The sequence below is a fragment of the Apteryx rowi genome, unplaced genomic scaffold (genome assembly GCF_003343035.1).
Source record: "Apteryx rowi isolate R43461 unplaced genomic scaffold, aptRow1 scaffold_25, whole genome shotgun sequence".
Lineage (NCBI taxonomy): Eukaryota > Metazoa > Chordata > Aves > Apterygiformes > Apterygidae > Apteryx > Apteryx rowi.
This window is the reverse complement of record NW_020448863.1, coordinates 4,941,085-4,960,769: the sequence shown is the minus strand read 5'-3', so window position 1 is coordinate 4,960,769 and position 19,685 is coordinate 4,941,085. Positions and strand designations below refer to the sequence as shown.

General features: G+C 38.0%; 1 protein-coding gene across 12 annotated transcripts in view; it reads right to left on the bottom strand.

Annotated features, from left to right (window-relative positions):
- ARNTL2 (aryl hydrocarbon receptor nuclear translocator like 2) overlaps positions 1–12,659 on the bottom strand; it is a 36,564-nt gene extending 23,905 nt beyond the window's left edge. For 5 of the 12 annotated variants that reach the window (XM_026066822.1, XM_026066827.1, XM_026066824.1 and 2 more), the window contains exons 1-3: positions 12,400–12,659; positions 3,409–3,556; positions 2,044–2,079 (exon numbers count right to left, since the gene is read on the bottom strand). In XM_026066822.1, coding sequence (XP_025922607.1) covers positions 2,044–2,079; positions 3,409–3,556; positions 12,400–12,460 — 245 coding nt within the window. In that variant the 5' untranslated portion in view covers positions 12,461–12,659. Of the gene's footprint in view, positions 1–2,043; positions 2,144–3,408; positions 3,557–11,383; positions 11,457–12,399 lie in introns of those variants that run through there. The other 7 variants (XM_026066830.1, XM_026066825.1, XM_026066828.1 and 4 more) reach the window with 7 other exon arrangements.
- Positions 12,660–19,685: the final 7,026 nt, after the last annotated feature.

Here is a 19,685-nt window from a genome sequence, read left to right as displayed (position 1 = left end):
ATATAATAAAATTGTAAATGAAAGAAAATCAATTGCCTGTATCATGAAAAATACTGGGCAGCAGAAAAATATAAATTGGCAAAATATAAATGAGGGCAATGATATTTTTCTCCAAAACCACTGTATTCTTCACCAACAGCTTTTAAAAATGTCATAAAGTGGCTTAATCGCTATCTTGCAAATTCAGTATAAGCATTTTTGTACTGGCAGAGAGAATTCAGAGCAGTTCCCATATTAACATTGGCTACCATTTGCTTTAAAGAGAAGGAAAACTAATACAAATATTTTTGAATATATTTGCAGCAGTATTTCAGCTTTTTAAATTTAGCAGTGGAGCCATCTCCCGCTGTACACTACGCTCCATTCCAGAGGAGACTCATTAGCCTCAGGATTGTCCCAGAAGGGGCATATGTTCTACCAGAAGGGTAGCAGGGAGACAGGCCAATCAGTCAGCTGCTGCTTCCTATGAGAAAAAGGAAGCAGGAAATAGAAGAACAGTTGGAGAGTAGAGATTTACGGAAGATCTCAAAAGCTGCTTCCAGCTGTTCCACCTGTGACTAAGTACTGACCCCTGTGAGAATACAGCAGCCAGAGCCAAATTGACACAAGATTCAGAGATCCAACTCTTCAGCCTGGGATTTTGCTACAACATAGGTTTCTTCTAGACAGTCTGGTCAACCAAAACACAAGAGTAGGTTGGGCTCACACGACCCTACGTCTTTCTTCAGTGAAACTGTTTCAGATTTAGAGGAGTTACCTATAATTGATATATATATATATATATATATATATATATACACACGTACGTACATATGTATGCATTTAATAAACTTTTACCAGAGATGTGTATGTAGTATGAACCTTAACAGTTACTGGACTATTGTCCGACTGCAAGGTGAAAAGAGATAAAGGAAGCCAGACCAACTGCAATGCCACACATGGCCTAGTGACTAACTCTCCTCCCTCAGAAGCGCCAGTTAGGCAAGAAACTAGAACAATCTTGCTGCTCAAAGAAACAGTCACAGTGTTCGATAGGTTTGTATAGCCTCTGGCATAACAGCTGTGCTGTTATTGTTATAAATAGCTAGGTTAAAACTACCTTGACTACATGAACATAGGGTGAAATACTACCTCATGGCTGTAATCCAGGTGTATTTAATTTGTACAAGCAAGAATAGAATCTGGATTATTCAGAAAAAAATATATCATCTTTTGCTGCATTTTCTAATCCAATTTATTAAACATACTTCCCTATTAAAGAGAGAAACAGAGGTCTTAAATGCAAAAAAAAAAGCATCTTTTTTCATACTTTTCCCTCATGAGCACCATGGAAAAGTCCACAAAGAGATAAACAGTTCTATCTCCAGAGAAAGATTCTAATACTATCCAATAAGCCATGCACCAAACACTGACTAGAAGGATAAAACAGAATACTGGACAGCTACACATAAACAAACATTTATTCTAAGGTAGTRGGGTGCAGAAAAAGAAATTACAAAAATAAATCACATAATTAAGACTTGTCCTGTAGTGTATATTTTCCATGATTTTTTATGCTCTGCAGCCAATCTTAATTCTGGCTTGTCACCTTGTAATTGAATTCTTTTAGCTTAGGTTTGTTAGGTATATTTTAAAAAGCACATTGACAAGGTAAAAAAAAAAAAAAAAAAGTTTAAATGGACCAGTCATAGATGAGTATGAGATGTTCCCCTCACCTCCCCAGTCTTCTTATTCCACTGTTACTCTACTTTCTTTCCCATTCTTATCTTAATTTCAGCCAGAACAAGTGAAGTCTGGCAAAGTTATAAGCAAGTCAGAGTGTCGTCTTTGGAAGAAAACTTTAACAATGGATGGACCTGTCTACACTGTTCATTAGCTATATGTTGATCACCTTGTGCTGTACAAATTTGTGCCCTGCAAATTTGTGCCCTTAGACTAGCATTCCTTAAGGCAAGCAAACACACAGCTTATCTAGCCAAAYAGAAGGAGAATGTGACGTTTATAGCACTGAAAATAGCAATGGGTTCATTTATAAAAATGTACCTTTTCTGAGGATCACCATCAACTTCAACTGTGTCCCTGCAGGAACAGGTAATGAAGTAAGCAGAATGTACTTGAAGCACAGAAAGATGATTTGATATACCAATGAAAAAAAGTTACAGAAAAATGTTACAGAAAAATTTCAGTGTTACAGAAAAAAGTGCCCCACACTTGAGCAATTATTCTTCAGCAAGAACATTTGTTTTTTACAAACTAATTATTAGTTCTCATAAAACAATACTGTTTCAACTGAACATTCCATTTTGGACATGAAAACTTTTTCTGACAGAAGTTTCATGATATCAGGGACTGATCCAGACTTTAGGGAAACACTATTGATGAATCCAGTATCTTCACTCAACAGGTAAAATTAACAAGTACTACTGAAAAACAACAGAGATATTTTTTCAGAAACTAATGTAGATCACTGAAAACTCCAGAAATACAAGATACACTTTAAACTGAGTTGGACAATTACATCAACATCCATAGTATGGATACATTCTGTAGATCAATGGACTATATAGAAGAGAACTGCTTTCATAATCATAATCACAAATAAGCCCCCCTCTCCCCCCCCTTAAAAAAAAAAAAAGAGTGGATCCTCCACACTAGTTTGAAGATAGTAGTAATGCACTAATCTACATGCTGGCTTGTCCTTACTTGTAACTGGCAAATAATGTTTAAAATACAGCTTAGAACAGGTCACTTTTTAAAAACAATTTTTGTCTGTAAACAATTATATGCGTAACTAACACCTGTTTGGCAGTTATTGAAGAGGACAAAAGAGTTGACAGTATCATCTCAGGAGTAAAGTGTGACCCACTTAAAGAGGTTGAGTACTAGTGCAGTAAGGTCCTCATTTTTATGTCACATTCTGTCTAGATATTTAAGTAAACGGCTGCCCTGGTCACTGAAGAAGCAGTTCTGATTCTGCAGTTCTAGATCAAAGAGCTTAACTAGTAATCTTATTTCACACTTTAAGATGATATTCTTGTGTGAGCTTGTGAGACTTCAAGCAATTTAATAACAATTTGCTACAAACAGAACTTGCCTTTAGTAGGTGGAAAAGAAACAAAAAAAGAGTTAGGATTAAAATTTCAGCATTAGAGATGCATTACCCAGATATTTCAGGCCAGGAATCAGCATTATAGATTCCTACATGTATCTCTTGGATTTAAGAAATATTTTTTTCTACAGTTTTAATCACTCAGATCTGCCAAAGAACGTATTTGGAAGAAATTGTAATAAATAATCATAGCATATATGGCATTTCAGGAAAGAGGATTAGAAAGTTACCATGTCATTGAAATAACAGATGAATGTCTCATATTTATGTTGAGGCACAAACAGAATCAATTCACTTACTGGTTATCAGAGTCACTTCCTTTGCGCTTCCTTGGAATCTCAGCCACAAAAGTGTTGAAAGACGCGGTGGCAGCAGGCTTAGTTTTTGCATTCATGAGGCTGGGGACTCCAGAAGCAATGCAAGGGTTTCCATCTACCAAGCAACTATCTGTGAATGGGGGGNGGGGGGGGGGGGAAGTGTCCAACAAGAGCTATAATATCATGCATCTATTCTGATTTTCATTTGGAAAAAAGAAAATTCCAGTTGGTGACTTTTAGACCTCTGACACAGATACATAAAAGCTGCACTGTTACAACATAAGTATAAAAACAGCATGTTGTCTCCCCACAGTCATAAAATGGTCTCAACAACCCAATCACCATACCAATAAAATATAACATATACCTTTCCTTCTCCTCACACAGTCTCAACAGACTACACTTAAATTCTCCAATAACTCAAACATCCTGCTGCAAAAATCAAAAGAAGATGTAGCATTACCTAGCAAATCAAAATACTGAGACTGACTCTAATTTAAACTTAAAAAATACACAGACAGCTACACTTTTTAAATAAGCTGGACATCTGCAGACTTGCTGTAACTGTTTCTGAAATAACATCTACAATTACATAGAATTCCAGTCACATACTCAAAGTAGTACTAGATATTTGTCAAGCTCTATCTCAGACTTCCCTTTAAAATTCTCCCCTCAATCAAAATGGCTTTAATTCTGGGAGGGGACAGAAGAGCAGTCACAAGCCAAAAAATCCTATCAATAGACTGGGAAAGGAAATCAGTCTCAGGGAATCTAACCACTATTGCACTTTTCCCTGTCGTGTTCTCTTCTCTTATTTTACGGAAGATCTGCTAACACTTGTCACCCATCCTATCTCAATGCATAGCTATCACAAAGCATTACCCAGTTGATGTTTAGGTACTGAAACAAAATTAATTCTGCTTCAGACGTAGGCAATCATATACGCTTCCTGCACTAGCGAGGAAAGTATCCGCTATTATACATCTAAGAACAATAAAAAATTAATTCCATGAAGGGGCAGATGAGGGTTTAACAAAGGTCATTTAATGTAGTGAGCATCTCCTACTTTTAACAGGAGGCAAAACCCAAGATGGGCACTTTCAAAATCCAGCAGAAGGGAAAACTGGATACTTTTTTCTGAGCATGTTAGCATCTGCGATGTCAGTAAATCATAGGCAAAAATGTGAAAAGAACAATACACTGCATATGGTTTTTTTCCTCTTAGGCGTAAGCACATCTTAATCAGAAATTTTACCTCCTAAGTGCTCATTTTTTGTTAGAATATTACTCTGGAGAGTTAAAGAAAAAAAATAGGCTAATACTTGAACAACAGCTTGCCTAGTCTTCCACTAATCCTCTCTCTACCAAGTCAGACTACACAGTGTCAGCCCCTTTTTCATATTTTTGAAATTTCTTTGACTATTAAATCACACAGGAAGTTCCAAAAAAAAAAAAAAAAAAGCAGCAGGTGGAAAAGCAAAGAATCAATAAATACTTGACAAATAAGTAACAGTCTTTAGGCATCTGCAACAGAATGAAAATTTGGTCACTCCATATACACAACATTCACATTAGGGATATTAAAAGAAATTACAGCATAAATACAAGGATGCACATGGTATATGTTTGAAGTATTTTTCTGATTAATCATCACTTCATAACAATCTGATTTTATATTTCTCCTATAAATCCTTGCATTTATAAAACAAAAAAACAAAAACAGTTCCAAAGGCATTCTGTTTGTAAAGAGTAGTTTTAATTCACACTTACATAAACAGCAGTCTACAATTACTAGATTAAGCTAATGAAGTATAATTTATAAATATTTATGAAAGAGTACTGACTAAAGAGAAACCTAAATCAAGGACGAGAATGCTTTCAGCACAACAGATCCTTTCATCCTGTAATAAAGCAAGACAGAACAGACCCACTGACCTAAATACTCTTTTGCACACAGATGGCCAGTCTGCTTTCTAAACCACTTCCCTTTAAAAAAACAAAATGAAATTAACTGATGTATCATTTACAGCTTTCCCAAATTATCCTTCATATGATCAAAACAACCACCATTTTTCTCAAGCTCAACCAATATATTCTTAACTCTGCATCTATTTCCTCTCCATCTCCTACTAACATTCTTTTTGCTTTTTCTTAAAGAAAAACACAAGTTTTTAGATCATCAGCAACAACAATCCATTAAGAACTTGTAAACTAAAAATTTTAGGTGGTATGTTGAATTCTTAAATACTTGATATGTTGAATTCTTAAATAGTATCAAGATGACATCTTAAATTAAATGCCATGTTAAATGCCATCTAACTAAAACTTCAGTAAGATATTTGTAGCTAGCTAATCTTAGATAAAAAGATAAGGTAAGGAGTTGATATTGATCCCTGCCATGTAGAGCATGCAGTATTGACATACTCTTATTTAAAGATTATCAAAACAAACAGCAAGCCTAAAACAAATAAAAAAAACAAAAAAACAAACAGGGAAACAAATTTTAAAGTCTCAGCACGAACACATTTAGTAGAAAAGTAGTTATTCAGAATTTAATAGACAAGACAATTTTTCTTTAATACCTAATACCCATTGAACAAGAAGCATACAGGAGGAGTTCACAAAGCTGAGTCAGCTTTGAGAAGTCAATAAAAGCGCTTTAAATTAATCTCTTGCAGCTTTCCCTAACAGCTATTGTTATGATGCTAGGTGATTCCAAGGTGCTTACCCTCTGCTTGAAGAGTGTCTTCACCTCCTATACTCTGTGATGAAAGATTCCTTTACTTCTCTGGCTATACCACTTTGTGAGGGCTGGATAAAGGATTTAGAGATCTTTTGGGTCAGAAACAGAACGAGCTAGAATGTAACCCAATACCTAGGGGGGTGCATCTATGGCAGGAAAAAGCTAGATTCTGACCTTTATTTGTGCATCTGACTGAATTTTTCATATTTTTAATTTTTGCGAATATTTTCATTTCACTAATATTAAAAACAAGTACCCCCTACAACATATGAAGCAAAACGAAATGTTTCCCATCTTCATAGCATGCTTGATGACCAATAGTATTCAGAAGGACTGTGCCTTATTGCAAGTTTATTTTTCTGGAAGATTTAAATCATTAGCCAAGTTTTAAACTACTGAAAAGTTTAATTTAGCTACAGAAATTTTGTTTTTCCACTCCAGAAGCCATTATTTAAACCAGGCTGGTTAGCAAGTCAAATAAAATTCCAAATGAGAAATCACACTGTTTTTATTATCATTATTACTCGTTTCAAAGTTTTGCTACTATACAGGCATAGTGATGATTGAATCTTAATGGCAAATGAATAATTCCTAGAATACATAGGCCTATTTCTGATCTAGGTTTGATTCTCAGTATTAAGCACGTATGCTTATCTCTAAGTATTAAAAATACTAAAAAAGCATAACATGTACATCAAGACAGATGAAAGTAATATTGAAAAAAGAAATCACTGCAATCATTCTCTCTCCAAAAATACAAAGCATATCACAGCATTACAAATACATCATATGAAAAACAGCTCTTCTCAGTAAATGCATTATAAATAAAAACTATTAACACTCTAGTATATTTCATAATCAGACAAAACACAGTATTTATGGAATAGTTACCAATTTTCAGTTTTAGTATACAGTTTTCACCATATCAACATACAAAACCGTATTCTACTGAACTACAACTTTTCTCAAGCCTTTCTACAAAAAAATTTTACAGTCCCCAAGCAGGCTGGCAACAAAATGAACAGCTTCAGATGAGCTATATGAAACGATCCTTTGAGGGTGGAATAGGAAGTGAAGATATATGAAGCCAACTGTATCCCTGAGTTCAGCAAACGTCCTGTGTAAATCACATGCGCTGCACTCATAAACAAGACTCGAGGGACTTTGTTTCCACACTTTTCTAATGTACCTTGTACCACTTCTGCTACTGACAATAACAATTTCAAAACGTATGCCACATTTCTGAGCTGTTGTCATCACTGTCTGTTTTGAAGTTTTCAGTTCCTAAACAAATACATTCTATTAGAAAAGGCTTATGGTGAAACTCCACCAGCCTCTAAAGGCAAGATTCATCTGAGCAAATGAAGATATCCACAACTGAACTAGCCATTCTACGCGTCCTTTACATTCAACGGAGAAGAGAAGACATTTCTAGGGTGATTCATCTCAACCTAAAATAGATTCCTACAGTTGGTTAGATGAAATACAACATTTCTAGGGTGATTCATCTCAATCTAAAATAGATTCCAACAGTTGATTAGATGAAATACAGTCTAAGAGTGTCGATTTCTCATCACTAATTATACAAAGACCTAAGTAACTAGCTCAGACATTGATACACTCTGTAGACATCTAAGGTAGGTGAGATGAATGCCACTCAGGGATGACTATAAAACTACTGCGCAGTTGTTAAAATGTAACATAGACAGCACCTGGTGGGTGACATGCAACAAGATTAAGTCCAAGACAATCTTTCAAACCTATAGCCTTAATTATGCACTACCATTCCACAATGTTCCTTTTGGCTAGGCACAAGGTTACTCCTCGTAGTCTTTCTTCCTAAAATATTAATATAGTATTAAAACATTTATTTTGACTTTTTTAAATTATCAAAGGGAAATAAAACAAGAGAAACATAAGCACTCCAAAAGTATAAGAAAAGTATAAGCCATGCAAATATTAATAACTTAATGACAAAAGCTGTCAATCAGCCCTCATTCAGCCAGTGTAAAAAAGAACGCCTAAACCCATCTACCAGGATATTACTGTGAAATACACTTGAAATAAATGTTAGAGTAAATAGATTTTAAAAACTCACAGGTGGCATTCTTTACATTTTGAGAAGAGATGTACACACTAGACACCTTTCATGCTTATAGAATTACTTTCCATGTTGCATCTCTACAGCTATTTAAGTTATCAATGTGGTAATGCTGGCACAACCTTTCTAAGAACAAGAAAGCATTTTCATTCCAGTTTCCTATTTTAAAACACTTTCTGGCAGAAGGAGAGGGGAAGAAAGAAATTGCTTTGCATTGAAATTCCTGAGATTACAGATGCATTTCTCCTAACGTTCGGAGAGACTGCTATGAGAAGTTCTGAATTACCAGAGTATTAAAATATTTATTTTCCCATGCTGAAGTGTATGCTTCCCTGGCACGTACATTAACCATGAACAAGAAATTCAAGCTTTGACAAATTTAAAGAAAACAGAATTGTGTTAGAAGTGAATGAACACAAGTTTTCCTTTTTTCTAACCAGATAAATAGCTTATTAAAATATAAGTCTTCTCACATGAGCTATTAGACTACATCTACATTAGTAAATACTGTGGCACATCAACAACAGGTCTGTTGACAGAAGCAGATGGTACAGAAGTCCTCATTTCTAATTTATATGTAGTTCAGGGGACTTCTGTTAAATCACATTTAGTCTGGTTCACTGGACCAAAAATCTCTACAATGCACATGTTTTAAAGCTGTCCAAGAACCAAGCATGGGTTCAATCCCTTATGTTTGGAGTTGGGAGTACATGTGGTGTGTGCCTGGAGTTACACTAACGTTCCTACACTAAAATTCCGGTGCCGTTTCTTCTGAAAGCAATCTGGTTCATTCGTATCAAAACTGCTCTGCAAACCAAACCACTGCACAGTAAGTGGGTAAGACTGAGGATTTACATCAAAAAATGCTACTGCTCTGAACCAAAATGCTAATTTTGGTTAATGCTCTGAGTACTTACTCAGTTTCAGGATCTCAGTCTAAAGTCCTTACGAGTGCAGTCACACAGAGAAGGAGAGACACACACACACAAACCTAGACAGACAAGCAACCAAAATTTTCTAAGCCAAGACCTTATTCAAGATGTCCGATTGGAATTTTAAGGTTTGTAGCACTTGACACACTCAAAATAGTTTCTTTTTTTTTTTTTTTTTTGGAAGATCTAAAATGTCTTTGATTATCTACACACACACACACACACACACACACACAGAGGACAGCTGCTGAGTCAAATAATAATTTCAAATAATTGTGTCATATGAACTGTTTTATTTTACTAAGGAGTTATTTTTCTACAATTATTTTAATGAATGCTTACTGCAGATGTCCATTAAAGAATGAGAAAACTATACCTATATCCTCCATATATATTTGCAGGTAAGCAAAATGCTACAACAGTATTGTACAACAAGAGGTACCAATGCCATGATATCTATCACTTTGCAGGTCCTGCACATCTGAATATATAAATGTATAAAACACATATAAAACAAACAACTATATTTTATAAGCAGGAGAGCGAGCTGTAGTCCATATATTTTTTAGGGCTTTAGAAGAAGCCATGACAAGCACCTTCCAGCTACTTACAGTGAGTCTAGCATTCCAATCACAGCCCACGCTGCACTTTCATTTAAAGTTGGAGCAACCATTTTCATAAGGGTTAAGTTGTGAAAACAGTAGAAGCGTACTTGTCTAAAACAGATTTTCTTCCACATTTTATAAGCTTCCATAAAGCAGGAGAAAGACACTGAGAATTTAGTAATGAAGTCATCTTATGCTCAATACTATTCAGAGAACAATCTATTTATAGGTTAACTTAAAAACACAACACTGGATTTGTTTCTAATACCATGAAATGGTGAAAAGAAAAATTATTATACCCTGAATTACACAGATGAATTTAAACCAAACATATTAATATGGTCAACTGATTACTTTATGCATTCATTTTTGCTTAGTTATTTTAACCATTCACTCACAAGAAAGTAGTCAAGAATCATAACCTACCAATTAAATAATACATTTACTTAATAAATCTCAAACACCAAGTATTTGGCCAAACCTATTAGTGTATTAAAAAGTATGACCGTACCAGCTAATGAAGAGACACTACACAAGCCCTTGAAATACCACCCTGCTTCCCCAGTCACTTCCAGGTTCAAATCAGGTCACTGACAGAAATCTAGAGTCTCATATAATTTAGTTCATTACTGAAAAAAATACATCACCAATCATACAGTGCTAAAGAAATCGAGGCCAGCAGTTCCCTTGTAAGCTTTAGATCCAAATTATTGTGAGTAAAATGCTGACTTTGTCAAATCTGCTGCAGAACTTACATGGCCTTAACAGGCCYAGGAGTCCAAGAAGGGAATTTTCAGAGTATTGATATTGATTCACTTTCCACAATCACCCACAAAGTGATTTTCTTCTTACAGTGAATTTGACTCTTAGCTGATGTGAATTGTCCAGTTCAGAGTGTGTTTTTCCTAATGTGCAATAGTAACAAAAATATGTTGCTCAAATGAAAAACGACTAAGCTGACCTGGACCTATTCTAATCTTTAAGTCCTTTACACAAATTAATATATTTATATCTTTTAAAAAGTAAATTGTTTAAAAGAAACAGACTCTGTTTCTTCAAAATCTGTTAGAAGAATAGGGGTAAGCATAAATAACAAAAGAAGCCAGAGCGGGGGTGTTTCTTTCGCAATATAACATAAAAACCTATGGCTCGTTGCTTTCCCATGGCTATTTTTATATGGAAAAGTTCACATATTTTGATTTTTCTTTATTTAGATTATTTCCTTTCCTTACAATATGTGTATGATACAGAAACAGTAAATTCTCATTTTTAACACAATTTTTTGACAGCAAAAAGAAAAAACCCTACAAAAAACTCCACACTTTACTTTCAAAAACTAGATTACTTGCTACAAAATTATACCAGTATTTAAATAAACAAGCAACAACTAATCTTCATAAATTAGAAACACAGAAAGAGACAGAAAAAATACCAACTATCTCAAGACAACCAGAACCCCCATATACATTAAAAAAACACACACACATACAAATTCCCCAAATACCTGTTAAAAAGACAACAACAACAAACCCAGAAGAACCGGCACTAACTAAACAGAACCGCAGTGATGACTTACAAGCGATTTGTTCACTTCTGCAGTTCAAAACCCCRTACAAAACATGATTTCTTTTCGTCCTCAAATCAACATTCTGAAAGGAGGAAGCAACATACTCATTTCCACAGAAGGAGGAGCACAAACAGCCGCTGCTGGTTTAATCCTAGCCCTGTTTTTGCACCAGAAACTTAAAATGAACGAGAAACATCAAACCTCTGTCTCTATACAAGTGCATGCACACACACTCACACAGAGAAGCCAAATTCACTGTACTTAAAATGCTGAATTACATCTACCTGCAAAAAAACCCCCCAAAACACACTAACATATTAGGAACACATAAAACAACTAGCTGTATATCAGAGAGCGTACATTACATACTAAGTTAAATATACAGAAAAAAATAGTTTTAGTGCAGATCACTGAAGTACAATGACACATCTATAACAGTAATAACTAACCTGAGTGCGAACGTTTCTTTGGGAATGCACAACATAACACCATTGGGTCCACCACTGTGTACCTTAACTAGACTTAAACTAACTGTACCTTAACTAAACTGAATGGGGGAAATAGTTACTGGAGCTCAGGTCGATACCCTGGGCCAGAGTATGAACAGACAACAGCACAAATCCAGAAAACACAGCGCGATCCTGGAAACATAACTGCACCGCAATGAAAACAGAGGGCACATGGCCGGGCACGGCCTGCGTGGGCTCCTAACCACCAACGGCCACGCGCGGGCTGCAGACCCCCGTCCCTGCCCCGCTACCAACGGGCACACAACCCCCTGACGGTCGCGCAGGGCTCGCTCGTGCCACACCACGCAGGCAGGCAGACAGACAGACACACACTACACGACACGGACAGCACACACGTACACGCGTGCCACACAGACCCACGGGCACCCCGACCCACCCGCGCGAGTCTCGCCCACCGCAACGCCCCACCCGCAGCCGTTACCCCCGCCCTCCCCTCCAACGGCTGCTCCCCCGGCGCGCTCGCGCCCCCTGCCCCCCNCCCCCCGCTCCCCCCACCTTCCGTTGCCCGCCGCTCCTCCTCGGCCCCCTCGGCGCTTCCCGCTCCTGCCTCGGCCATGGCGGGCTGCCCGCGCCCCGCTCCACAGCGCCCCCAGCACCGGCGGCATGCAGGAGGTGAACTAAGGTGAGGAGAAGCTGCCCGTCCTGCCCGCCTGCTCGGGGGAGGGTCCACAGACGCCCTGCCAGGCCTCCACCGTCACCAGCATCGCCTCAGCAGCGCCGCCGCCGGCGCCATGCCCCCTCCTCTCCCCGGCCCGGCCCGGCCCGGCAGGACACTTCTCGCGAGACTTCCGCCCGCCCACGCGAGCGCGGAGGGGGGGGAGGGGGGCCGGCGGGCGGCGGCCGCCCGCAGCCCTCCCGGTGCGGCGGCAACCCTGTTGCCGGTGACAGCAGTGCCCCGGGGTGGCTTTTCCCGGCTCCCCCCGGCGTCTCAGGAGGACGGGGGGGACAGGCCGCTTCTGAGCCTCGCAGCCTGGGGCCTGTGGCGAAACTGCTGTGCCTCGCGGTGTGTACCTGTTGCGTTGCGAGCGTGCTGTGCCGACCACACCGTATCGCAGGGAGGATCAGCGTCTGGGAGGAATTTAGGTCGGGAGGAAGGTCTTTGGCTCGCCCCGTTAGTCAGAGCAGAGCAAAGAACAGTCATGCATGTGAGCACACACTAACGTAAAAATAGAGGTAACTCTTACTAATATGTTAAGTTGTGTTAATGGGCCTGGATTCCACTAGATGCTCGGGGTGTAGCTATGTTCTTAGCTTATCAGGAGTGCGCTTCTGAAATGAATCTACCCGGCATCCTCGCTGTGCTTTGGTTCACATCCTGGAGTGGTCTGGGAGCGTGTGAACCGTACTCTTTTTGCACAAAACCTAAAGATGCACTCTTAAGAGCTCACTTAATGTGCTCCAACTGCAAATGGGCATTCACTCCATGGCACCTCACTGGAGCTGATCTGCAATAAGACCTCTAAGACACATACAGTGTGGACGTAGGGACCTCAGCGACACCGGTTCTGCTTGACAGAACCACCCTAAGTGTGCTACCCTATGTGTTGATGTTGATGCAGCCTCTGCTTGCTCAATTCCAGGTTTGTGTGTGGCAGAATAGACTATTGCCAAGGCCTCAGACTTCCTCACCTGTGCCATATTAATGGGCTGAGCACCTGCCTGCTTCTGCCTGTTGAACTCATATGTGAGGGAATTTGCATGTGCAGTGCAGGTGGTATTACTCATCAGTATGGCTGGAGCCACATGATCTGTGACCTGTGTGAAGGAAGCTACTTCTCCAGGTGTACTGTACAGTGGACTTTCAGAGTTTTTGACTATTATTAGTAATAGGGCTGTTCTTTTGGACCTAACAAGATGTACTAATAAAGATGGAACACTAGACTTACTGACTTTCTGCATATGTAAAGGGTGCATATAAATTACCCTGACTATGTGTGCATTAACTTAGGACTTTGAAGGCTAATTTCACTGAATGCTTATCTTTTAGAATTCAGTATCTCAAGTGTTACAAAGAATATTACATTCTTTAGTCATCTGTCTGACTGGTTAATAATCTAAACTGTTAAGATTTATATCTTTTAGCTACAGAGCAAGTGATTCGTTTATTCAGGTTTGGAAACAAAATTACTCTTACTATAAAAAGAAAAACATCTTTCCTGAAAATGAAAAGAAAAATGTGCAAAGTACACCAAAAAGATTCAATTACTTTTAATCAAAGGAGGAATATTATTTACATAAGTATTTTCATAATTGGCTATATTAATCCATTATGTTGCGGAAAACAGGTGCCTGTCCATGTCAGTGAAAACTGCAAGCATGCAAAGGGTTAAGACAACCCATGAGTAATAAAATTGTTCTTGCAGAAATAAATTGCTTGAAAGATAGTTTTCTGAAAGGCAATTTTTCTTCAAAAGGATAGTCACGCACAACAGAACAATGAGTCTGGAGCTGTATAAACAGTTCAGAGGGACTCCAGTAGTAATGTTTGTAAGCACCTCACCACCGATAAGACTACAGGTGGTTACGGCTATTTATAAAATCACTGGAGACAATTCACTACTGACTTTCTTAAAAAGCTTTTTTTTTTTTTTCCCTAAATTATGGAAATTAGGCAGTCCTACTAAAGTGTCTTACTATAGTTTGATCTGGCTGGCTGGACAGAAGCCTTACATGTGGAAAGTAGCCTTTTTGATCTCTGTTTTCTCTGTGTAGCTATGTTAACATTTATTTTTAGGAACACCAGTACGCTGAAACAGAAGTCTCATCAAATCTTTGCGTCTCTGTTCCCATCATCCCTTTAACAGTCTCTTCTAAAACAACAGTTTGGTATTATCTTAGTTTTCATTGTGTATAAACGTGTATGGCTGTCAAAACACTTTATAAAACATAAGGAAATAAATCCTCACAAAATGATGTGGGCAAAGTCCATTCCACCACCTATAAATTTAATGTAACATAGTGGAGGATGAATAACTTTCCTAGGTAATGTTAGAGCTGGGGGAAAGCAAAAGCCAAAGATGTCTTTTCATTTATAGCTTCTGAGATTTAAACAGAATTTAGTTGCCTAAACTCCAAACTATAATCGTGAAAACCACTAGACAGATGCAGTCCATAGCTCTGTTTGTGCAATCTTTTTTTACTTTGAAGCTCCCAAGAAATTTCAAGTTCTGCTTTAGCGCATAGCAGAATATCCATATGAGAGTGGGCAGCTCAGCATATTGCCCATAGCTAAGCCCACGGGTGCATTAGAAATGAGTTTTCTTCTATCATAGTCTCCTGAAAGTCTTAGATTCCAAGTTCATTAATACCTGCTTTGTGCACTCTCAGGCCTGACAAATACCCATTTGATCAGAATCGGACACAAACATGTGATTGCACTTCTGTCACATCAACCAGCACATGCAGCATGGTGCTTATCAGCTTATTGTTTCATGCCAGCTTCAAACTGGCTGCAGGGGAATGTATGGTGTCTAATCCAGTGTAAAGTTAGAGTAGGATGACTGGTCAACCTTTTCTGGCATAACATTGACCAGGAAACAGTTGCTTTAATATTTGTTGTAAACATACTCCTGCCAGAAGGAGTTTGTCATATTTCAGGCCTCTGTACTGCATGAATACAGTATTCTGTATCTTGTACGAGGTACTCCAAAACAAGATTTACTGTGTTTTGGAGCCATGGCTTTAATATTGTAGTTGTTCTCAGACCCTGCTTACTAGAAGAGGCATGTGGAAAGGTAGAGTGGGTGAGCGGCTCTAGCAGAATACACTTGTCTGGCTGAGGAATCTGGGTCCCAGCCAGCAGTATTGCTGAACAGATGTAATTGCAGTACTACGATATTCTCAATGCACACTTTTTCATAAGCTGCTTTTTTCTTCCCCTGCAAATCCAGCTTTCCACTGTTTCTGAATTTTAAGTTACACATAATCCTATAGCTACTATTTCACTGATACATATATTGCACCATGCTGGTTCAGTTGGATCTAAGGAATTTGTATTGGAGAAGAGCAATTATAAACCACTTCTATCTTAACAAACAGTTGTTATACAGCATTGCTGTCTTTGAGAAAATCATTACTATTGATACACATTTATTCATATTTATTCAACTGGTATTGAAATAAATTTCCAAGAAGTTGTTCATAGGCAGCTAAAATTTCATGTCTGGCCCTGCTGAAATACTCTTTTACCCCAATTTTGAAGCTGGGAGCACCCTCTTACCAAGTTTGCATCATCAGTAGGCACCCAACTGTTAAGGAGAATTCAGAGAGCAAGTTAGTTGCAGCCAGTCAGCCACACTGGCTGAAAACATTTCAGATAGTAACTGCAGAAAGTTGAAGATAGCCACTCTTACCAAGTTCAATGAATTAAAGATATAAATACTTCCAAAAATACGTGTGTTAGGCTATCAAATACAAACTCTCTCCATATGAGAACATTCAATGAGGACATTCAGAACTCAGGATGTCAAATGCAGTTGTTTTTTGATAAAAACTGACTTACTAGAAATGGTGCTAGTTTATCTTATTTACTTTTCATTTAATATTTTAAGGGCAACACCAGAAGCACTTGTAATGCAGTGAGTGCACAAGTTTTTGTGACTTTATCGTTTAACTGGGCCAGAAAATCAGATCAATCCCTTCGCAGTATTTCTGCATGTCACGCTTTCTTTATTATCTTCATAACCTGTGCATTTCTCTTCCTTGCTTGATGTCACTTCTCTTGGCACATAGTGCTTATAAGCATAGTGCATTGCCAGTTCATTAACACAGATTTGAAACTTTATTTATTATACTCATTTCTTGATTCGAAGGTAAGGCTTGGTCTTTTCATTGAGCATTTCATATACAACAGTAACTGGTGTTCACAGCATATAGTAAGCCTTGTTTTTTGGCAGAGTAGGATCCTAATTTTCTGTAAGGTGCTGATTTTGAGTAGGCCATACTTGATATTTTTGCCCTGTTCTTAGGTGAGCACTTCCTCTTGAGTAGCTTTTAGCAATAAAATAGGGAACAAAATGCTTTATGTAAGTAATGGATAACCTCTTTTTTCCAAACAAGTTACACAACAACTAAAGGGGGAAAAAGTAATAATCAAACCTCAGAGCAGTTAAATAATAGTCTGTCACTGAGCATAAAAGAAAGGTGTCTGTATTATTGCTCCTTTTTTTCATTTTCTATAGATGGTTAATGAAATCTGAGGCCTAGTGTGTCTTAGCTGTTACACAGGACAGGAAGAGCATCCAGTCAGCGTTTCTTTGACCTGTCATCCTGAACAGCTTGCTAATTGCTTTGTGTATTTACTGGAGCCAACCTAGATTCATGCACACTACTCTTAAGAGACCTATTTCAGAAGAAGAGAACGACTGGAAAAAAGCGTTCCAGCCTCCCTCTACTCTCTGAAGGAACACCGAGAGCTCTGACTGTGTTAGTAGTAGACTGACTTACATTGCCTCACGTAAAAAAGATATTTAGATGACTGCTTAGGGCTAGCTACCTAGCTAGCTTTTTCTGCTGGAACTTAATAGCAATAAACTGAAGTTACTCAGCACTCCTGTAAATGCAAACATAGATTTTTCACACTTTCTTCCAGAAGACAAGCATTTATGGTTTCCCCTCAGACCAAGGTCCTACATGGCTCAAACTAATAAAAAGAATACCTGTATCCTGAATCAAGTACTTTTTATAAAGTACATGTGAACAGGCTAATAATTTGAGGAATATGAATGAATACAGTTTAAAAAAAACTCAATGTTTTAGACTGTTTTGTGCTTTCCTGGAGCTCAGTGGATTACTTTTAAGGGAACGGCAAGAAATTTCTTGAGATTGCTATAAATTCTCTGCCTTGAATTCTGTCTCTCTGATTTTTTTCAAGGCACTCACAAATTGAAAGGAGTTGAAAACCTGTTCTTTAAGGTGTTGAAAACCTATGCAAATCCTCAGACAAGCTAAAATCTGTTTTATATTGCTGGAAAAGCAGACCAAACAAGATAGTCAAAATATCCTGACAGTCAATACATTCATTTTTTTAAGGCACTATATCCATTAGAAAAATATACCATCATTTTAAAGCAAAAGTTCTTCCCCAAATCAGGAGAGTCTTCTGCTTTAAAACTTATATAAATGGCATAATCATACTGTAATCAGCCTGTAACAAAATAAGCCTTTTAAAATTATTTCCACTCAATAACTGGTACAGAAGCCCTTCAAAGAAGTAAAAAAACAGCTCAAAAGAATTCAGGCTTTGACAGCAACAAGCTGCACTATATTTGCACAATACAGAAACTACTGAGTAAAGTTACATGACATACGTTACACAGTATGTCAGACTGGATTGTGATAGCGATATCTTCTGGCTTTAAAGATCTATGAATCACTGACAAATTCCTTTCATGATGAAACAAATTTAACTTGAGCTTTCAACTCCTACTCACTCTCTCTCTCTAAGCTAAGTATTGGGGCAAGTGGGTGAATCGATTTACTTTGTGATTTTTCCTAACAAAATTTAAAAAGTCAAAAAGATAAGCATTTTCAAAGGTGTCCAAGTTATTCTGGAGTCCTAGTTGATGAGGTTTGTGCTGTGAAGTAATTTAATTGCTTGTAAATCTCAACTAAAAGTTGCTTAATTTGATGGTGCCACTTTTGATTAAAAAAATAAACTTCACTCTTTAAATAGCCTTTTCATTCCTGGCAGAAACAGGTGTTTTCTGAATGCCTAGCAAGAGCCTAATGCCTAATGTTTTTGCAAAACAGTATTTCTGTTACAAATCTCTACACAGATATAAATAAAACTGTTTAGGGGGCTATGTTTAGGCAATTGAAATGTGCCCGTGATGTGCAGCCCACAAGCTGGATCCTAGCTCACTAGATGATCCCATCCAGCTCAGTGCCTTTTCTGCTATGGCTAGAAGAGACTGAAAGCAGCTGTGAGGGCAGCATATAGCCTAAGGACAAAAACATCTTTTCTTGGGCTTGCACATGACCAGTATCTAAACCTCTGAGCTGCAATTGTCTCATCCATCTTGCCTGCGTAGAAGGTCCCAACAATATTTTACATCACTGTCTTATACTCTCTTGGCCAAAGTAGACCTGTCACCCATAGTACAGATTCCAGGTCTCTTCCAGTGTTAACATCCTCGGTTTAAACATGCGGTATAGGAATAATGCAGAGATAAAGAAATGTAAACCGCCTTAAATGTGTGCCACTAAACCATGACAGAATTAACTGAAAACAGAAAGCCAGACTGTTGCACACAGTGGGCAAGTAACTATTTCTAACATTAATTACCCAGCAGAATTGTGCCAACTGAATGCAAGGCGTTCACTGTTCGCTGACTGTGAGCTTTGCAAGCCAAGGAGTCACGCTGAAATGTTTGCTACTTAGAATAGCATTCAAATTCCATACTATGGACCAGTCTGGGTCAACTCCCACAATGATGTACTATGCTGTTTCAGAAAAATACATTTATTAAAGCAATAAAACCTTTACGTGGCAATAAGGCAAAGGAAATTTGATCTGCAACAGAATTAGAATAAATTGCACCTCTTGTCCTTGATGTGTTAGTTTAATTTTGTGATCAAACAAAATAGGTAATACTTCTTCCTTAATATCAGCAGTACCATGCAAGTTTTTCACCTTTGTATTTCAAGCCAAAGTGAATCCTCCAGGACTGCTTTTCAACCAGTGGAGTTCCATGTAAAGTGTAATCTTTCTGTGCATTCGTAAAGAACCTAAAAGCATGGGACCAGAAAACAGCTTGCTTTTGAGACCATACTTGTTCACA